The 20,459-nt window shown below is 39.3% G+C and overlaps 3 protein-coding genes across 3 annotated transcripts; 1 reads left to right on the forward strand and 2 right to left on the reverse strand.

The window, feature by feature from the left end:
* Positions 1 to 4,896: 4,896 nt before the first annotated feature.
* LOC133908054 (vacuolar protein sorting-associated protein 2 homolog 3-like) lies at positions 4,897 to 7,038 on the forward strand. Its single transcript, XM_062350181.1, has 8 exons — positions 4,897 to 4,932; positions 5,006 to 5,110; positions 5,200 to 5,271; positions 5,497 to 5,568; positions 5,727 to 5,801; positions 5,933 to 5,968; positions 6,051 to 6,106; positions 6,987 to 7,038. Exons 1-8 carry the CDS (start codon positions 4,897 to 4,899, stop codon positions 7,036 to 7,038), a joined length of 504 nt encoding a protein of 167 aa, XP_062206165.1.
* A 3,863-nt stretch (positions 7,039 to 10,901) lies between these two features.
* Positions 10,902 to 14,497, reverse strand: LOC133907716 (uncharacterized). The gene is made up of 13 exons (XM_062349790.1): positions 14,295 to 14,497; positions 13,700 to 13,874; positions 13,551 to 13,634; positions 13,225 to 13,466; positions 12,925 to 13,150; positions 12,703 to 12,782; positions 12,529 to 12,613; positions 12,243 to 12,374; positions 12,013 to 12,126; positions 11,878 to 11,925; positions 11,558 to 11,642; positions 11,319 to 11,372; positions 10,902 to 11,163 (listed from the first exon to the last, which is right to left on the reverse strand). The coding sequence occupies exons 1-13, from the start codon at positions 14,495 to 14,497 to the stop codon at positions 11,051 to 11,053; spliced, it is 1,641 nt and encodes a 546-aa protein (XP_062205774.1). The 3' UTR covers positions 10,902 to 11,050.
* A 995-nt stretch (positions 14,498 to 15,492) lies between these two features.
* Positions 15,493 to 18,315, reverse strand: LOC133907717 (uncharacterized protein At1g03900-like). The gene is made up of 3 exons (XM_062349791.1): positions 17,623 to 18,315; positions 16,243 to 16,521; positions 15,493 to 15,764 (listed from the first exon to the last, which is right to left on the reverse strand). Exons 1-3 carry the CDS (start codon positions 18,118 to 18,120, stop codon positions 15,696 to 15,698), a joined length of 846 nt encoding a protein of 281 aa, XP_062205775.1. The 5' UTR covers positions 18,121 to 18,315; the 3' UTR covers positions 15,493 to 15,695.
* Between the last annotated feature and the right edge of the window lie 2,144 nt (positions 18,316 to 20,459).

A 20,459-nucleotide genomic window follows, 5' to 3' on the forward strand; every position in this document is an offset into this window, starting at 1 on the left:
TAGTCCATGTTAGAGCTCCATAAAGAATATACTTTCAGTTGGCAACCGGTTACGGCTCTTGAGCCAGTAAATCATAAAGATAGGGCATTCATGATGATGAGCCACCAAGATAAAATCTTACCACTAGTCTATCTTCCGGTTCATTGCCTTTGTGATCACTTTGGAACTTGAGTCACCAAGGCAAGGGTCTATGTGTCCCCGTACACGCTTCACGTCGCCGCTCCACACCAAGTCGAAGCGTCAACAAATTTATCGACGAGTCACCAAGACTCCAAGGTGTCGACGTACCACTTAGTATAAGATTGGATCACTCTTTGATAGACTCTATAGGCAGCAATCACCTAGCAACACTGTCTCTAGGCCTATAAGCACTAATCACTCACTAATCTTATACTTAATCACCTTGGATAATCACTTTAAGCACTTTGTTGGCTTAGATGTATTCTTAGGTGTACATGAACTTCTCAGGACTACAGCAGCATGCCGCACCTTCAAATATCTGAGTGGAGAGGTATTTATAGCCTCAAATCTGCACACTAGCCGTTAACCTAACGGCTTAGAAAAGTTATTAACACTGGATGATCCGATGAAAATAATAGTACTAACATCGGATCATCCTGTAAGTACGCTCTCACAACTAGCCATTGGAATCTCACTTAAGCCTCTATGAACACCGGATACTATAGTGTATACTTCATCTTCATCACTGGACTATCCGGTGAGTTATCCTGAGCCATCCGAGTATTTTCTTCTTCTCTATGTAAATTGCTCCGATGAAATCATCCGGTGTACATCACTTTATTACTGGACTATCTGGTGCCTTGAACTTCATTCTTCAATACTTGACACCCTCTCTATGTAAATTAGTCCGATGTTAAGTCTTTGATGTGTACAACACATACACCAGATCTTTCGATGTATTAAACTCCTTTTGTCCCTTTGCATTGTTCATTGTTCGATGTGTGCAACACATTGATATCGAACAATCTGGTGCTTTGATCTTCAACTTCAATGGTTGCAACTTTCTCTGGTAGAAATTCTTCGGTATGTACATTTGCTAATCACCGGACATTCCTGTGAGGTCTTCAGGTCTCTCTCTCCCTTTGTCAAATATACTCCAATGAGCTCAACATCCACAGCACCGAACTATCCGATGAGGCAAATCTTCCTGAGGCTTCTTTAATTCGATCAAACTTTGTCCTAACTGCGATAGCTTTTTCATGCATTGTATCTATGAGACTTACTAACATATATTTTTGACAACATATTAGTCACATTGACTATGTTGTCATTAATCATCAAAATCATAATCATGGCTTAATAGGGTCATTTTCGTTATAATCTCTTCTTTTTGGTGATTGATGACAACACAACCAAAGCAAGCGTCAAATAATAAAAGATACCAAATGTAAATACCATAAACAAGCATAAAATCTTACCAAATTATTTGGATGCATATTCTTACTACTTAGTCCCCTTTTGTTATGATTTCTACTTTCTCCATCGCTACTATCTTCCTTTATCGATCCATACAAGAGCTTTTTCTTCTCCTCCTCTTTTGTTAACTTCAGCATTTCTAGACATCTTGCTAGTTGCTATAACCTCCTCTAGATTATTCATATTGCAACTTGCATCTTGCTTTAATCATCAAAATTCTCTCACTTTGTCAACAATATCCAAAAAGGCTATATGTACATGTTAAACTCAAAAGAAAAAATATTAGAGCACATGAGAGCGAGCTTCACAAATCATGATTCAATTAAAATATACTAATTGTATAGATATCACTACAAATTAATGATATCAATTATAGGCTATAAAAGTACATGGATCATAATTTATAAACTCACGTAATATAATCTAAACGCTCCCTATATGTGTGCATACATACAGTGAGAATAAAATATATGCACAACTAGACAATATATCAAGATATGAAGTTTAAGCTATATTATGCATAGAGGTAACTTAAATAAATAAAAGATTTGACATTGATATCAATTGAATCATTTAAGCATTACATACCTTCGAGAACATGTAGTTTTCTTCATAAAACTACAAAAGATACAACATGCAACAAATATTAGTCTCAAAATCACAACTCATAGGATATACTCCTATAATGATGCAACATTGCTCAATGTATCCACTAGTCAAAGTTGTTCTCGTTGCCATAATATTGATATAAATACTTATACTACTAATGTTAAATCCTTTAAAGCATTATAAAAGAAAAATAAGAGGCTAAGTGTCTTGACTAAGTATGGATGCTTGAATACGTATAAATTCAAGGATGTTCTATACAAGACTATTGAGGCCAAAGACAACCAGCAAAAAATATGGCTTGGTTATGACGTGTACTTGAACAAGCCAAGTGAGTGTGTGGTAATAAATAAAAAAGAGTGCCTCAAGTTCATTAAGAGAGGCAAGCAAGTTGATCTCACCACACAAGTCAAGAAATCTCAAGTCTATATGCCTCAAGCTACTTTTATGCTTCTTATATGCTTAAGAGAAACTACCGTGATAAAGTAGTTATTCTACATGTTGTTGATCGCATAAAAGATCGAGTTGTGAAAAGAAATGTGTGGGTGATTAACGTAAAAAGACCCAAACAAATTTGGGTAACTAAAGCAAAAGCATAATTTATTTTGTGGGCATACTCCTCCGGTGGATCAAGTTGGATACTTGATGGCGAATGCACCAATCATTTGACCGGAAAGGAGAGTATGTTCTCATCGTTTGAAGAAAATAAAGGATCACATGAAAATATTGTATTTGTAAATGATGGAAAAGGAGAGGTAATTAGGTTAGCTAAAATTGCTATCTTCAATGATCATTCGATCTCAAACGTTTTGTTGGTTAAATCTCTTAGCTACAATTTGTTGTTAGTATCATAACTTTATAAAATTAACTATAATTGTCTTTTTACTAATAAGGATGTGATTGTCTCTAAATGGGAAGACTCCTCAATAGCTTTCACTAGCCATTTAAATGACAAGCTTTATCTTGTTGATTTTTTGACAGATGAAATAAGACTTAAAACTTGTTTAATTGCTAATACTAGAATGGGTTGGCTATGGCATCGTAACTAGCCCATGTTAGTATGAGGAATTTATCTAAACTTCTAAAGGGGAGCACATTATAGGACTAACAACTATTTCTTTTGAAAAAGATAGAATTTGTAATACATGTCAAGAGAGAAAACAAGTTAGAGCTACTCACCTTGCCAAGAATGTGATGACGACCACAAGGCCATTAAAACTTCTTTGCATGGATTTATCTGGACCAATCATGTATATAAGTATTGACGGTAACAAGTATGACTTAGTTATTGTTGATGATTTTTCTCGTTTCACTTGGGTGTTCTTTTTACATGATAAGAGTGGAACGCAAGCCATATTCAAGAAATTTATGAGAAAATCCTAAAATAAATTTGATGTGAAGATCAGAAAGGTGAGAAACGACAATGGAAATAAATTTAAGAATACATAAATTAAAGAGTTTCTTGATAAAGAAGGAATCAAGCATTAATTCTTGGCACCTTACTCCCCTCAACAAAATGGGGTTGTCGAGAGAAAGAATAGGACTCTTATAGAGTTGACAAGAAATATGTTTGATGAGTACAAGATATCGGATTAATTTTGGGCATAAGCCATTAACACTATATATCATGCCATCAACCGGTTATATCTCCACAAAATTTTGAAAAAGTTCGACTATAAGCTTCTAACTAGTAACGAAGAACCTCCTTATGAAACAATAAGAAGTTAGTCATTGGTGAAGTGAGGCCAAGGAAACTCAATATCAAAAGGAGATTGAAGAAAATTGTGAAATATCCTCAGCTACGGCAAAGTGCGAAGGTTCCGTAAGAATATACGAAGACTTCGGACAAATTTGCGGACAGTTTGCACATTGCCTATTGATACTTGGTGGTAGTAAGCAACCTAGTATAATGGAAATCAAACAAATGAACAACAAATTAAGAGTGCTGAAACTAATAACTGACACGTGAGAATCATATGTACCATTTGTTGAAGAAGTTAGATACTTCACCATTAAAACATTAGAGAGGTTGAGGGTGGCACCTGTGAGTCCAGGAAGGAGCAAGTGTCCTCAAGCGCGACCTCCAGGGCGATGAACTCAAACGACAGGTCGTTGGCACGGTCCATGAGGCAGCGCTGCAGCTCGTCCACGTACCTCCACATGACCTCCTTTGCCGTGGCGCCCCCGTAGAGTCGGGGTTGCGCAGGACCAGCACCTTGTCGGCAGTGATGATGCACCGTATCCGCTCGAGGTTGCAAACAATGGCGCGCTCGCAACCGAGGATGGCGGATAGGTAGATGAAGAGCGGGTCGAGGAGGCGGAGGTCGTGTGCAGGGAGGTCCAGGCACCGCCTTGGTGACCTTGACCGAATCTAAGGCACTCGTCGCCATGTCCACGCGTACCCACGAGCGCCTCCCGCCGCCGCATCGCTTCAAGACATTGATGTCGATGGCCACATCGCCCCCCCCCCCCTCGTGTCTCCGCTGGCGTCACCTACTCGGCATCGCTATTGTGCACGGACCTCACCAGATGTGGACGACGCTGCCTTCTATGGTCGGATGTCGAAGAGAACCCGGTGGGAAGGGGATTCAGATAGATCTAAGTGGTGTGCGGTCGAGCAGATATGATGGCCGGTTCAGCGGTTTTTACTTTTGCGGGATAGAGGAGGCATGATTTTTATCTAGTTTTTTATTAGATAGGTGGGGGAGGAGTGACGTACAAACCAACTCGTACTTTATACAGTGGAGATTAAGATGCCGCCTAACGTCATGCATTTTTTCCCTTCCGGCACTTGCTTAATTTGATGTCATCCTTCCTGAATTCAAACCAAGAAAAGTATGTGCTGCAGGCGAAATGATTGTGACATATGATAGGCGTTCCGTGTTTGAAGTCAGAATCTTTGAAATGAACTGGTTCAGGTTTCCCAACATTCGGTTCTAATGATTTCCTTATTCTTTCGCAGGCAGCAACTAAAATTTTAGCCCGTCAGCCGATCAGGTTAAGGCAGCAGATTTCTAATTTGCAAGGTAGCCGTGCTCAGATTCGGGGGATTGCGACACATACACTGGTTAAAATACTGCTCCCCCTTTTTCTTTCTTCCACATACATGGTCTGGTTAATTGGTTTTCTGATTTTGGTGGTGAACTGTGCCCTTAGGCAATGCATGCCAACACTTCAGTAGCTACTGGTTTGCAAAGTGCGAATGAAGCGATGGGAGCTTTGAATAAGGTAACGCCCTGTATAATATATGTGCATTTGTGATATGTTTATTTTTTAAAGATCAAATATTTATTTTATATGTAAATAGTAGAATGTGTTTATCCAGTAAGTTCCATTTCTTGACTTCTTTTGCATGTTTGAATTTAACTGGACTGTACAATATAATTTTCACAATCAAATAAACATCTTCTACAAGTGTTGTACCTTCAATTTTTCTTTTGTTTTTACTTGCAGCAAATGGAACCTTCCAAGCAGATGAAGACAATGCAAGAATTCCAAAAACAGTCAGCGCAAATGGATATGACGGTATGCTATCTTTCTTCGGAGCTTAGTGGACTGATTTCTTACGATAGGACATGATATTACATTTTCTTTTTCTAGGAAAGCTCTGACGAGTGTGATGTGTGTTTGGGCGCTAGTATGTGAGAAAAAAAATGCATGTGACGGTATGCACTGACTAACAGATGATGGCTGATTCCATTGACAATATCTTAGACGATGATCAGACCGAGGAAGAGACTGAAGAACTAGCTAACCAGGTCATTTCCGGTGTCTGTATTAAGTGCAAATTGCTAGCGTCTGTCTGAAATGTTTTTCCTTCCATGTTTCTTTCATTGGCCCTGCACACTATTGTTTATTATTCATTCTATTTCTTGTCAATGTCTTTTAGGTTCTGGATGAGATTGGCATTGATATTGCCTCACAGGTAATTGAAGATGCTAACACAATTCTTCACTCCATATTCTATTCCTTTGTTTTAAACTTCTCTCATCGTTTTCCTCCTGTAGTTGTCCTCGGTTCCTAAAGGAAGAATCGCTGGAAAGAATGTTCAGGCTGATGAAAGGTACGGAAGATCCTTGGTCCACAATTCTATATAGATTTTTGCTCCTTTTCTACTCCCCCTCCCCCCTTGCTATGGTTGCTGTATTTTTTTTCATTGGAAATCGCTATGACCAAGGAGCCAGGATGACTATTTAAGCTCCCTGACAATGTTATTTTGCCGTTTATTGAAATAATGAAGAGGTCCCATACAGAACTAAGATTTAATTGTTGTATCCCCTGTATTATTGTGGTATTATAAATTGAATAAATTCTTTAGTCGTAATCAAATTGTAAGTACCATTTTCAACATTTTGAACCTGTTCCTGATTATATTCATGTTATTTTGTCTGCACTCCTTGAAAATAGCAAACATGTAAGATTTTACATTCTTACTGTTTGGAGCTCAATTGCTGACATATATGCTGAGACAGCAATGCGAACTTCACACATATAATCACTCACCACAAGCTATTCTCTGTAGCTTACTGTCTGAGTTGAATATAGGGGCTTACAATTGTTTCACTTAGATCATCTTCAGCAGATACTCTAAAAATTCATCCTCTTTAATACTATTATAGCATCATCTAATACTATTATAGCATCCTCTATTTTTTCATCTCCAACAGCTACCCTATTTCATACATTTTATTACTCTCCTTCTTCCCTCGGGCCCACAGACATACACTCGGCACAGTAATACGAGCCTCCAATCAATCGGCAAATTTTCGACTTCTGGTGCTACAGTGTTTTGGTCCCGCTTCCCTACAGCGTCTGAAACCAAAGCTGCTGGAGCTCAATACCAATCGGCTGGATCGGCAAAAGGATGCTCTAGCACGCTGCACAGAAATACGGATCGGAAATACCGATCCTGCTGGAGATAGCCTTACTTCTCTTATTTGCAGTTCAGAGCTGGAGGAACTAGAGAAGAGGCTGTCTGCTCTGAAAAATCCATGAGAATACAAGATGACACATGGCTGCAACCCTCTCTCTCTCGACGCACATAGCCATCCTGCCGTGTACTTAGGTTTCGAGTTCTTGTTAAATTCGAAGACATTTGTATTTGTAAATGTTGGATGGAGGGTGATCCAAGCCCCAATTATTTTGACGAATCGGTGTTGCTGCGGTTCCCACACAAGCTATCACGCAGAAGATGGTGGGGGCTATGCTCGACGCGACATGATTCAGGGCAAGGAGAGCTTTACAGTCACAGCAACGATACATGGTTGCGTGATCGTGTAAAAAAGTTTAAAGATTTGACATGTCCTTTTGTCTTTGATTCAACATGTGCTCCCTTTACACGCACCGTAAGAGCTTGCATGTCGGGGTCTGATGAGTAAATTAGACTGGGAGAAACCGGATGGTCACGCGTCCAACCGAACTTTTTAAAATTCATTAATATTTTTATTATATAATAGACTAATTTTTAAAATTATTTTTAGTCTTAGGTTATACGTGAAAAAGTAAGATCTTTTATAAGTATATAAATGGAGCATTACAAAAGAACTCAATTTTTCATCATATAATCTAATGCTGAAAATAATTTTAAAAATTATTCTATCATATAAGAAAAATATTAGTAAATTTTTCTGTATTTTAAAATTTTATTTGAGACTCTAATAATTGTTAGGAGTTATAAAAGTAGCTTTTTAGAGAATTTAGTTTAAATTCTACAGAGACTTTTTTGGGTGGGTCCAATTAAAATAGGTTGCATATGAATTATGGAACACGTAAAAAAAAAATTTAGGATTTTTGAAGAAACATAAGACTATTTTTTGATGAATCTAATTAAAATCGAGTTTAATATGAAATTAATGTACAATACTTGTAGTTTTATGTTACTATTTATAATATATGTAGTTTTGTGTTACAAATGATATAATACTTGTAGTTTTGTATAATTTACTCTTCATTTTATGACCAAGGGTACGAGAATCAAAATATGTATGGTTTTATCATAATTTGAGATAAAGGATATCAGGGTTGGGTTTGCTTGTTTCTGCTGACCTATTCCAAGATGAGTATTCACACTAGCATAACGTGCTGTTCCAGTCAGATTTTTGTTCTCCCTGTGAAGAAAAACAACTAATCATGAAAATGTCAAAAGTTCAGTTTATATCCAAGCTAGCACATTAAATTTGAGACTAGCACCCTAGCCTGTAAAATGTCGAAGAAAATGCATTACATATTTGCATGTAATGTAGAAGACTTAGATCTGAAGTTTACATGTAAACAACACAAAATAAGAACGATGTTCACAGGTTTATAAGCCTCTCTATACCGTGATCTGGTACTATATAACCCTGTGTTGGATCCACACAGACCCTCTGTTGGGTTGTCCCAATGGTTTACCGTTAGGAAGTACTATCTCTCAAAGACGATGTAGAAAAATATGACAACACACGGGTGCATAATAGAGAATGTGTGAAATTTCCACTTCCCAGTTCTGCTTATGTACTTGCAATTTAACACAAGAACTACTTGGCACAACAAAATCCAATCCCAATTCTAGGTCAAAACTTCATCAATTAATATGCTTCACCTGTAGGGGATGTGTTTATGAGTCTGAAGGTCCTCGTATTTCTTAGCAAGCCCATAATCAATTATATAGACCTGCTGAACAAAAAGGATACATCTCTTTATGTATTGTTTATTTGTGATTACCAATATTAGAAAACTAACTACTATGTTCAATTTATACAGAAAATAACAAAAGTGGGTCTTTCGTAGGACAGGGTCTTATAAAATTTACTTTCAGGACCGAGTGAGCCGAACGTGGAGGTGGAGGCGGAGAAGACGGGAGCTAAAGATGGGCAGTGGAGTGAGAAATTTTCTTGCTGGATGAATAAGTTGAAGGGGTTTTATGTATATACGCAAACTACTTCTACCTATAGTACTGACGGCTAGCTAATGTGATCCTTTCAGACCACCCGTGAGTTAGGCCTCAGATCTAGATTCTAGAGTTTGTATTTTTAAATTAAATGATTTATGTATTTATTTTTAATCTAAAATGAAAACAAAATGCTCACTTAAACATCTATAATTTTATATTCATGAATTTTTTGAACTCAGTTTCTAAGAATTCTTGATAGAGCTCTGCCATTCAATACCCACAAGATGGCAGAGAATGTTTATCACCGGTTTTTGGTCGAATTTTTTTCTTTAATTAGCAATGCTAGGACAAAAGAGAGGGACATGACTCCTATGAGAGAGTTTGCAAGAAATTTCAGTATATAATACTACATTTACGTGACTTTCAGGATTTGCCACCTAAATAGTCGAACATTTGACATAAAAGGGAATGCAACCATACTTATCTGCTTGCGTTATTAACATCTTCGCTGATAACACCCGCAAAATGCCATGGCTCGGGTGCGGAGGAGATGAAATCCTCTTGGCTTTCGAGTTGAAAGTAAGAGATTTGGAGCTGAAGTTTTGAACTTTATAGAGCCGGTTTGATATAGCGCTAGATTTAAGATTTTTTTAAGCAGGTTAAATCTAGTTTTAAGAAATTTTGAATCTAGAGATGTGAGTGAATTGAGGTTATTTAGTTGAGTCATCTAATTTTATTTTAGATTAAAAATAAAAGTTTAAATTACTTTATTTTACTGTACAAACTTCAAATTTAACCTGGATCTTAAAGTTAGAGCTACACTAAACAGACACATTAATTTGAAACCTTTAGTCCACATGTCAAATTTTGATTTTTGAGTAGTGCAAGTGGAGATTTCCACGCGAATCTATGCAAATCCTCCGGGATCAGGCCTCGTGGACATGCGCGACACGCTAGGGCTTATGCAAATGCATGTCGGGGTGGATACTACTTGGTGCATCTTATACCAATTAATTTTTTGTTTTTCAGTGATCAACAGTTTATGCAATACCTTCTAGCATAATAATTAGGACACTCAAACACTAATAGGCCAGTTTGAGACATATGATCATTTTTGTTTTGGATCCACTATTGGCTATGCTCCGTGCTCCCATGCAAACCAGCGACAGAGAATCTAGGGCCTACAGTCCTGGCCGCCAAGCATGCGGCGGGGCAGGGTTTCCCTCCCCCTACCAAGCTCGGGGTGTGTGTCCGTGTACGTGTGCGCACGCACGCCCTAGCCTCGGCACTGGCCGATTCCACCAACCGGCTGCCATTGCACTCGCGCTTCTGCGATCGACTTGTTGCCGCCACGAACTACACGGGCGCATTGGGCACGAAAGGTCGGAGCCAAGAGGTGGGAGGCATTGATCAACAGTGTTACCTGGATACAGACACGTATATTGGAATTTGACTCAGATTTAGGTGTCCGATTCGGCAAAAAAAAATTAAACATGTGAAATACAACTCGGAATTCGACACGAGTATCAGAATCCAACTTGGATTCAGGTTGTTCAATTTGGAAAAAAAATTAGACACGGGTGTCCTGTTGACCAGTGAAAGCAACAAAATTCACCGCATGCGGAAAGAGAAAGTGGAACAACACCGATAGTTTCTATCTGCGAACACGCAAGAGCGCTGCAGGTTTCACCAACATCGGCGTGCACTTATCAGGGCATCTAAAAGATAGCTACTATCTTTTATTTCTCTCAGCACAACTCTTAAAAGATTTTGTTTCTAATTCTCTAACCCTCCCAATGCTTAGAGTTATCTCTTATTTTCTCTCAATCAAAAGCTAGCTCTATAAGATTTTCCTTCACGTTAGTTTTATCTCCATCTCACATACTTCTCTCATCTTACATGCCACAATAATAAAAACTAGCTACTATCTATAACAACTAAAGCTGCCTTAGCGAATCAACAAATATCATACAACAGCAACATCATATTATCTCCTCTATCTCTCTCTCGCAGTGAACCTAGAATCATGCATGCCGACGCGCCAAAATTGCACTACGGCCCTGACCAGCTGCTGCAGTCCTGCCACACCTGTACACAGACGAATACGTTTGCCAACACTGAATCAGTGTGATGGTTTCATGTCGACGTTGCGCTGAGGCTTCTCGGCAGCTCGTGCTCCGGGTTTCTGACGCTTCCTTCCGAGGCTTCGGACACGGATTCGTCGGCCTGCTCCTCTGCTTCGGGCGAAACTGCGTGCAAGAACGATCGTCAGAAACAGTCTCCCTACAAACAAAAATGTTGCAAACGAACAGCATAATATGGTGCAAGAGCATCAAAGTTTCGAAGCTAGTTTGCACCAGCACCCAATGATGGAAACGGAATATCAGAGGATGAGATAGCGTACCAAAGAGGGATTTGACGCTTGGCCTCTTCGCCTTCTCCTTCTTCTTCAGCTCAGCTGTGCAGTGGCAACAGGTTAGTTGGAAACAAGAGCAACATGGTCTACATGAAGACTCGTTTATGCTGTAAGATTTTCTTTTACCAAATTAATTAAAGAGTCTACACTTCCAGCTTCTTTTGGCTTGTTACCTAGTCTAAACTCACTACTCTGTTTATTGAGAAAAAAAAAAGGAATTACAGTACCCATTCCGGGGACTTCGTGATCATTCACAAGCTCAAAATTCTTGTACGTATAGCCCACAAAGTTGAGATCCTTTGAGGAAAGCATCTGGAAGACAATCACAAAAATGAGAATGACATTTAAAGATGTGTATACAACTAAGAAATGATTGCTCAAGGAAATGTGAAAAGTGATGTCTATTTCCCTAAAAAGAGATGTCAGAGAGACAGCAGTCACAGTGTCGTATGGCCAATTCTCTTCATTTTGCAATCTAAAAAAAACAGTCTCTTCATTTTGTGCCACTTTAATAATTAAAACTCACAATATGTAAATGTAAGATTACCTTTCTCCAAGGGCCCGTCTTGGCTGAACACTGAACACTATCTGAGGACTGCAAATACACACCACACAGAGATAAATTTTTCGTACTAATTTATGGTAACTGAGAAGTACATTTGTTATAAATAACAGCAGTTACCTCTTCAAATTTCTCAAAGTTCTGAGTATCCAACTCATCTGTGACCTGAGGCAGATATGCAGCTTCTATTTCATATAGTTTGTCCCATTCTACTTCACTAAACCAGGGGTGCTCCTAAAATCACACATACAGAGTACTATGAGCAAAAATTCAGTAGTATCAAATATTGATTTGGAAAAGAATCTGTTTTCAGGAATGTTGAAAGGCGTACTTAATTAACGCATAACAACCTTTATTTCCTCTGCCCCTTTCGTACCAAGGCGTTGGTCGACATTGCATAGTAGTTTACTTATAAGATCTTTCGCGTCGGTTGTTAGCCTCGCTTCTTCAGGAAATTTCAAATGTGTTCTCCAATTCACTATCTGTTTTGGCACATATAGGCATGATGTAAATAAAGGCTATAAGAACAAACTAGAGATAACTGAGCCTGGAAATCAGTTAAATTTGGAAGATTAGCATGCTCTAACCAACAGAAATACGATGAAGATTCACAGCTAAAAGCCTAAAATGCATTACCTTTCTACAAGTTGTCATAGGCTCATCCGAATAAAATGGAGGATAACCCACTAGCATTTCATACATGATAGCACCAAGGGACCACCTAGAAAGGCGGAAATTATTTTTTCTTTAACCGAAAACTCAATAGGCCCAATGGCACAGGCAATACTGTAAAAAATGCTTAGTGCTTACCAATCACACTCCATACCATAACCTTTCTTTAAAAGAACTTCAGGAGCAATGTAGTCTGGAGTACCAACAGTTGAGTAAGCCTACAATCATTTAATCGCTTGTCAAAGCTTGGAAATAAATTATCGAAGAAGGTATTACCGAACAGATGATGACACTGGCATAAACATGTAAAACTGTGCAGCAATTACTACTGATGAATGGTATATTGTTTTAGGTACTGACCAAAGTTCTTCTGTTCTTTTGCCAGTGTTCTAACTGTTCTTGCTGCGAGCGCTTTGGCATAGACTGCTGTCTCCCATCACCATGTGAAGATCCTGTTTTCGCAGGTGTAACATCCTTTTCGTTCAGGTCCGGGAAGTTGGAATAGTCTAGCGATTTGCATAATCCGAAATCTGACAGTCTCAAGTGACCATATTTATCCAGTAGCAGATTATCAGGCTTGATATCTCTGAAATGTCAAGTACTGAACTCATCAGAACACCACAGCAGCAATACTGAACTCGATTGCACTTGCTCACATACCTGTGGATGTAGTTGTGCTTGTGGATCGCTTCGATTGCAAGGATCGTCTCGCCAACGTAGAACCTGGCCTCATCTTCAGTCAATGTGTCTTTCCTCATGAGCAGCGTCATCATGTCGCCTCCGGGGAGGTACTCCATGATAAGGTACAGATACTCACTGTCCTGGAATGAGCAGTATAGTTTGACGATGCAGTGGTGATCCACTTCAGTGAGAAGATTTCTTTCAGCTCTGACATGCTCAACCTATGCAATAATCCAATAAAGCACTTGAGAAGGAACAGTGGATATAAACATGAATTCAGAATGCTGGTCAGAAAATAACCATACCTGACCTCGACGAAGCATTTCTGACTTTTTAAGCTTCTTCATTGCATAGACATGTCCTGTGGTCTTCTCTCTGCAGACTCTGACCTAGAAGTAAACCATTGCATCAACCAAAATTTTCTTATAAAAGCAGAGAGAAGTAGATACATTACCTCACCAAATGCTCCCTTTCCTATCATTGTTAACAAGTCAAAATCATCGACGCTCATTTTATGCCTCTGCAACCGCATGTACTCCGTCTCTTTCTTCTCAAACTGCTTCAGGATGTTGTGCAGCTCCTCTTCAGACACGTTGGCGTCTGCTAGTTTCTTTTCTAGACAACACCGTCTGCATGACAACAATGCCAAAAGTTAAGATATCATCAGCCGTGAGTAAAATCATCAGGCATTAGGTACGAAGAGGCAGCCTGCAGAAACTTGAGATTATGATCATGATCTGAACATATAACTTTCGTTACATGAAGAAGCTCATGGGATCAAGATTATCATAATAATACATCATGCATCATTCTTGTAGGACGGAATTTAATAACAAGCGACACGGATATACAACCATTATAGAAACTCTTGTCAAGTTATTTTCTCTTTTCCTTTGGAACAAGTTATTCTCTCTTTCGCTATTAGGCAATCTGGAGATTGTATGGAAATTGGTTCAATTGCAATTGCTGCCTATGGACGCGAAATAAATTAATGGATGAACTTATTGACAGATACGATTACATAATAGAACAATGGCACTTATCCTTACCTTTCTTTCCTGTCTTGTAAATGCTTCATTTGCTCCTTGTAGTGCTTCTCAATGTACTGCTTGGCCGCGGCAAACCTCTGCTTGGTTGCGCTAGATGGTGCATCATCGCTCGATTCCTTGCCATTGGGAGACAATTCTTTCTTCTTGCCAATGGATTTCTCCCTCGTTTGGAGCTTGTTGAACCAGCTCCTCGCTGAATCCATCGCAAGCAAGAAGAAGAATCAATTGCGCCAACTATGATCACAACAAAATGTGTAATCCTATACACAATTGTCCATGTACAAATGGCATCCAAGAAGCAATCTTATTTGAAGTACAAATTCAGTGTGATCTACAAAGTGAACCACCCAAAATAGAGAAGATCAGAATTTTATGTGCAATACTCCAAAGTAACAGGGAAATTTTGATGTAAATTTTAGGTCCATCAGCGTCGAAATATAGTCATTAAATTTTTAGGTAGTCGAAAAAGGTGGTGAAGAGAACCGAGGATTGAGGCTAGAAAAGGGGATATGCTAAAAATGTTCAGTAAAACGAGTGGCTTTGGTTGAGAGGAAGAGTTGAAGAGACTTTCTACGTATCACAAACTTAACAGCCTATAATTGGCAAAGTCGTTTTATCATCAGAACGGGGAGTGCTGTACAGGGTAGTTTTTCCAGAACTCTTTGGTCCTTAAGGGTGATGCATGGAGATACATGATACAGTGAAATGAATTTCAAGAGTAATGCTTATGCTCTTTTGCTTAGAAATATACTTAGACGACCCCATCGACATACCGGTATGATCATATGATTTTCATTCTGACGAACAGCTCCCAAATCGAAATTGCAATCAACCATTGATGCACGTGAGCTTTTATACGAGAGTAACAGGACTGGATCAACGAGTTTTCAGATTTACTAAAGCTTCAGTCGTTCTCAGGGCAGCTACATACAGCATCACGAAAACTTATAACTTGGTCAAGGCACAAGGCAAAGCCTCTAGACTGAAACTTGGCGAATACTATGATAAACAAATTTTTTGCCGCATTCAAAACAGTATTCTCAATCTTTTCCGCACAACACACATTGAGGTCAGTGTAATTCTGGTTTTTGTTTGCGAAACATGACGACACAATTATGACAAACAAGGGAAACAAGGGTAGTCGTATTTATATTCAAACGATCAGAGCTCCCTTGGTCCATTCATGTCGAGAGATGGCTAACAGAGTAACAGCGCTCTTGTAAATGTTTATTTCTCGAGTAACAAGTGGATACAGACCAGTCATTTTCACCGTTTAATTTCAAAAGGACGGAGGCCTTTGACATGTTGAGGCCAAGTCTTGTTCAGTACTTCAGTTACACACAACCCATCTTCCCTTTTCAGAAAAAAGAATACTGTCAACAGTAAATGATACGTCCATTGTCAAAATGCTGCCCATCCAGTTCCTGTGCTCTTAGTTTGTCCCTGCTCAGTCGATGAAGGTAGGGTTTGCTGCATATCACAGATGGTCGAAACATAAGGACGTCAAGGGATATACTAAAACAACCATAACAACCAAATTAATTTATTTGTCATTTAGAGGTTTGCATGTATGCCAAGCCAGTTAAATAAAGAATAGTCATACCACTATTTTTTATTTGTTAGTCTTATTTGACAAGTGACAGAATAGGGAAACCTAGAAAGCAAGGTGGCAAGATAGCCATATCTCACAGGGGATAAAACCACACTGAACCCCCCAAAAAAGAGTTTTATAACTTGTTTATGCAGAAGGGGATTCTTTATCATGAACGCACGAACTATGAAATGGATAGCATAAAATCTTGTCCCATCTACCAGTATGTGCAGAAGGCAGCTGCATGTGTTCATAAGAAATGGCCAGTTCCAATGGTATAAGACTCAGTTCTGCGGCCGTCTTCATGAGCAAAAAAATGAGAAGACTCAATGTAAGGCACAATACAGAAATTGTCACCTTTATAGCAGAAAGATCTGAAAAAGGATCGCTGTTTCTCTTGGCGGGTTCTTTCGGGGCCCTGATTCCAGCATTATGTCCAGAATTCATCCTTGCAGCTGCATGGTCATTAGGTGGAGGCGGAAGAGGATTCCGAAGCTTCCCGGCACCTGGTGGTGGGGCAAGTAGCATGCTTGCCTTGGGTTTTGCGGTGGTCCCTCCAGATAAACCAGAAGATGAAAGCATGCCACTTCCAGTTGATGGCTTGTTTTTTACATTTATCCTAATGGTTTCACCTTCCTAAAACAAAAGGAACACCATCAAACTTCATGTAGAGTAATATTCTCTCCCTGTTGAGTACTAACACGCCAAATTTGACAGATTGACTAACAATTCAGCAAAAACTACACAATGTTAGCCCTCTTATACACATGCATCCCAAAACAACAAATTGTATTTGTTTCCCTTTTACTCTACTTTCTTTTCTTTGATGGAGTTGTAGGATGGGGAAAGGACAAAATGTGGGTGGCTACTGGCTAGGTGCCGCAGGGGGCTGACCAAGTCATAATACTTTCCTGCTTGGCATAAAATTGAGGAGCCCTTCTGGAAGTTTGTATATACAAAGCCACACAAACCAGGCCCCCCTCAGTTGCATAAAGAATAGACTCATTGTTTGGTTCCAGTGATTAAAAAACATCCACTGATATGGACCCTAAGGACCCTTGCTAAGAGAACAAATTCACTGCATGGATAGAAGAATCTACTAGAGTTTTGTCCTGAGCAAGCTTGATATGTGCAAAATTAACTGATTGCATAACTCCAGAATAACTGCAGATCCATAACAGAATAAGGCGACCTATAAGCCCAATCAGCAATCAATTGTCTAAAAGTTTTATTGATTTGCTTGAATACTTTTCCTCATCATTATGCCTCGTCTGCTAATTACCAGTTACTGGCTTAGAATTCAATGCGTTTTCAATCTATGATCACCTTCACTTTCGAATTCTTGATATATCCCTTTACAAGACCATCACCTAAGATCGTCTATGTTTACAAAGATTAGATGATCAGGCTCTTCTTTACTTGCTAAGCTACTCACAATAATTATATCACCAAATGGCATTTCAGACACTCAGCAACTAATCCATCGTTCCTTTTTGGTCATCCAACAACTTTAGCAGAATACCGTTAAGTACACATTAGCATACTCTATTTACATGAAAAACCAGTTTTAACTAAGACAACAACAACATTCCTTAGCTCATTTGATATACTCTCAAAACGTTTCCAAAAGGAGCAGTTAAGTTTGCAGCAAACAATTTTAGCTTCTGATCAATCAGGATACGCTATCACTGAATGACAGGAGAAAAAACACATACACAAAAAGGGATTTCAGCTTACCTTGAGCCGGCGATTCACGACCGGATTGATGTCAATCTGGCTGTCGTCGCTCTCGTCGCCGCCGGCGGTCTCCTTCTCCTGCTCCCTCTTGACGTACTTCTCGTGGTCCGACAGCGCGACGTTGAAGTCGAACGCCTCGTTGCGCTCGTTGAACCCGAGCCCGACGAAGGCGTGCTTCCCCCTGCCGTCCTCGATGCGGAGCACGAAGTAGCGGGAGGAGTCGAGCACGGTCTCGACGGCGCTCTCCCTCTGCCCGGGCAGCACGAAGCAGGCGGCGAAGAGATCCCCCGTGGCCGGGTCCTCGAGCCGGATCTCGCAGCGGTCGCCGCAGGACACCACGCGGAGGCGGCCCGACCAGATCTTGTCCGACTGCAGCCACTCGCCGCACTTGTAGCCGCCGCTGGTGGTGCGCGGCGGGATCTTGTACACCGACACCTCGCGCACCACCAGCAGCGTGTGCTCGAAGGTCTCCTCCTCCTCGGCTAGCGACGACGCCATGATCCCACCCTCGACTCCTCCTCCTCCTCCCTCAACTCGCTGCTTCCTCACTGATTCAATCCAAGAACAGGTAATGGTCACGAGATCATATTACAGCATGAGGAAATGAACCAGTAGAGATCTCATTCACCTCAGACTCGATCTGACCCAAGATGAGGAAATGAACCAGTATGTCATGTTGAAGGTGCAACAGCCTTTCTTAATTTGTTTTTATAGAAGCATAATTTTCTCTTTATAACGAAGTCTGTGTTGGAGTTCCTTGCTCTGTAAGCTTCTGTGTAAAAGTATAATCGGATCGGATATATATGAATATAATTGATTATATATCTTTTTTTATTGAAATTTGATCTAAATATGGATGGTATCGGATACATATATATAGATACGGATAGTATTAGTCACGAATACGGATCGATATACATCAAATATGTGATGAGTCAGATGAAGATCATACCGGTCATAAATATTTATTAGGATATTTAGTAAAAATAACAACCATATATATATCGTATATGTTATGATTATTCAATCATCCTATGTATACAAAACTCAGAGATGCAATAAGTAAATCAACAATATACTCACATAAAAGAAGTTATCTTAGAGCGAAATTGGAGAAGTTACTAATACTCAATACACTCGCTTAAGCTTATATTGATTATTTGGACATATTAACAACTTCAAATGAAAAAGTATCAACTATAAACTTGTAGATCTCGTCAAGAGCTATAATTTTTATATAAAGATCATCTCCATCTGACTCCGTATGAACATACCATTAGCTCCGAAAAAGAGACTCGAATAGTTGTCAGATAATTTTCGGATATATTCGAATTTATTCCCGGATATCCAATATCTGACGGATACCTAACTCTCCGTATCCGAATTCGATATCCAATATTTTTTTGATATCCAAAATTCGATTAGCATCTAAAACAGATCGGATGATTGAGCGGGTGAGCGAAAAAAAATAGGTCATTTTCACCTATGAGGAACGATGACGTCCTAAGAGGAGGTGGATTAGAACACTTAAAAATCTAAATAAAATTGACCCTAAAAATTTCACAAGATAAACCTATCTCAATTTCTATCTAAATATACTCTAGGTTTATTTAGTGTGTCTGTTCTACCACTCCAGACGATTACAACCTACTCTAGCGAGGTAAATTGCAAGTATTTAAATGTGAAAACGTAAATAAGGTACAGAGAAACTCAGCATAAATAATTTTTATTCCGTAGTATCAATGACATGAATACCACCCTAGTCTATATTGGAGCTTCACAAAGAATATACTCTCGGTCGCTAAATCTCTTCCGATCATAGCTCTTGAGTTACCAAATCACCAAGATAAGATCTCAAGCACGATGAACCACCAATGTAAGGTTTCATCACTAGCATCTTTTCTGATCACTTATCATCGTGATCACTTCAGAGCTTGAGCCATTAAGGCAAGGATGTTTGCGTCCTTGTACACGTGTTTTGCCGTCGCTTCATACTAAGTCGGAGGGTCAACAAGCTTGAACCACAAAATCCCAAGATGCCAACGAGTCACCAAACTCCAACGTGTCGACGTACCTCTTGATACAAGTTAGGATAACTCCTTGATCCCTTCTTCAAGCTGCAGCATCTAATTACAACTCACTCTAGTCCTATAAGCACTAAACACTCTCTAATCTTATGCTCAATTGTCTTGGATGATAACTTTAAGTATTTTGGTAGCTTAGATGTTTTCTCAAGTGTATATGAGCTTCCTCTAGTCTCTAGCAGCATATCGCACCTTCAAATAATAAAGTGGATGAGTATTTATAGTCTCAAACCCGCAAACTAATCGTTTTTCCAACGGTCCAGAAAAGCTGTTAACACTGGATGAACTGGTGAGAACAGTAGTATTAACTCCGGTGTGCATTCAAATCCATCACTGGACATTTCAGTGAGTTATCTTGAGCTATTCTAGTATTTACAGTCTCTTTTTGTAAAATATTCTGGTGCATTCATCCTCAGTGCACCGGATCTTCTGTTGGGTTATTCTTCATTTTTCAACACTTGCAGTCACCTCTGTAAGAAATGCTATTGTGCTATAATCCGGTATGCACAAATCCAGTACCGGACCATCCGGTGGATTGATCTTCAGTCTTCTACACTTGCATTCTTCTTTGTAAGAAATACTTTGGTGTTACCCACTGCAGATCACCGGAGTATCCGGTGATGTCCTCAGCATTCTCTCATTTATCAGAAATACTTCGGTGAATTTAAACACATAGCACTAGACCATCTGTTGAAGTCACCAGCATTCACTTTGCCTCTGGATAAAATACTTTGGTGAGTTTAAACTCCTCTG

The sequence above is a fragment of the Phragmites australis genome, chromosome 24 (genome assembly GCF_958298935.1).
Source record: "Phragmites australis chromosome 24, lpPhrAust1.1, whole genome shotgun sequence".
Taxonomy (NCBI): Eukaryota; Viridiplantae; Streptophyta; class Magnoliopsida; order Poales; family Poaceae; genus Phragmites; species Phragmites australis.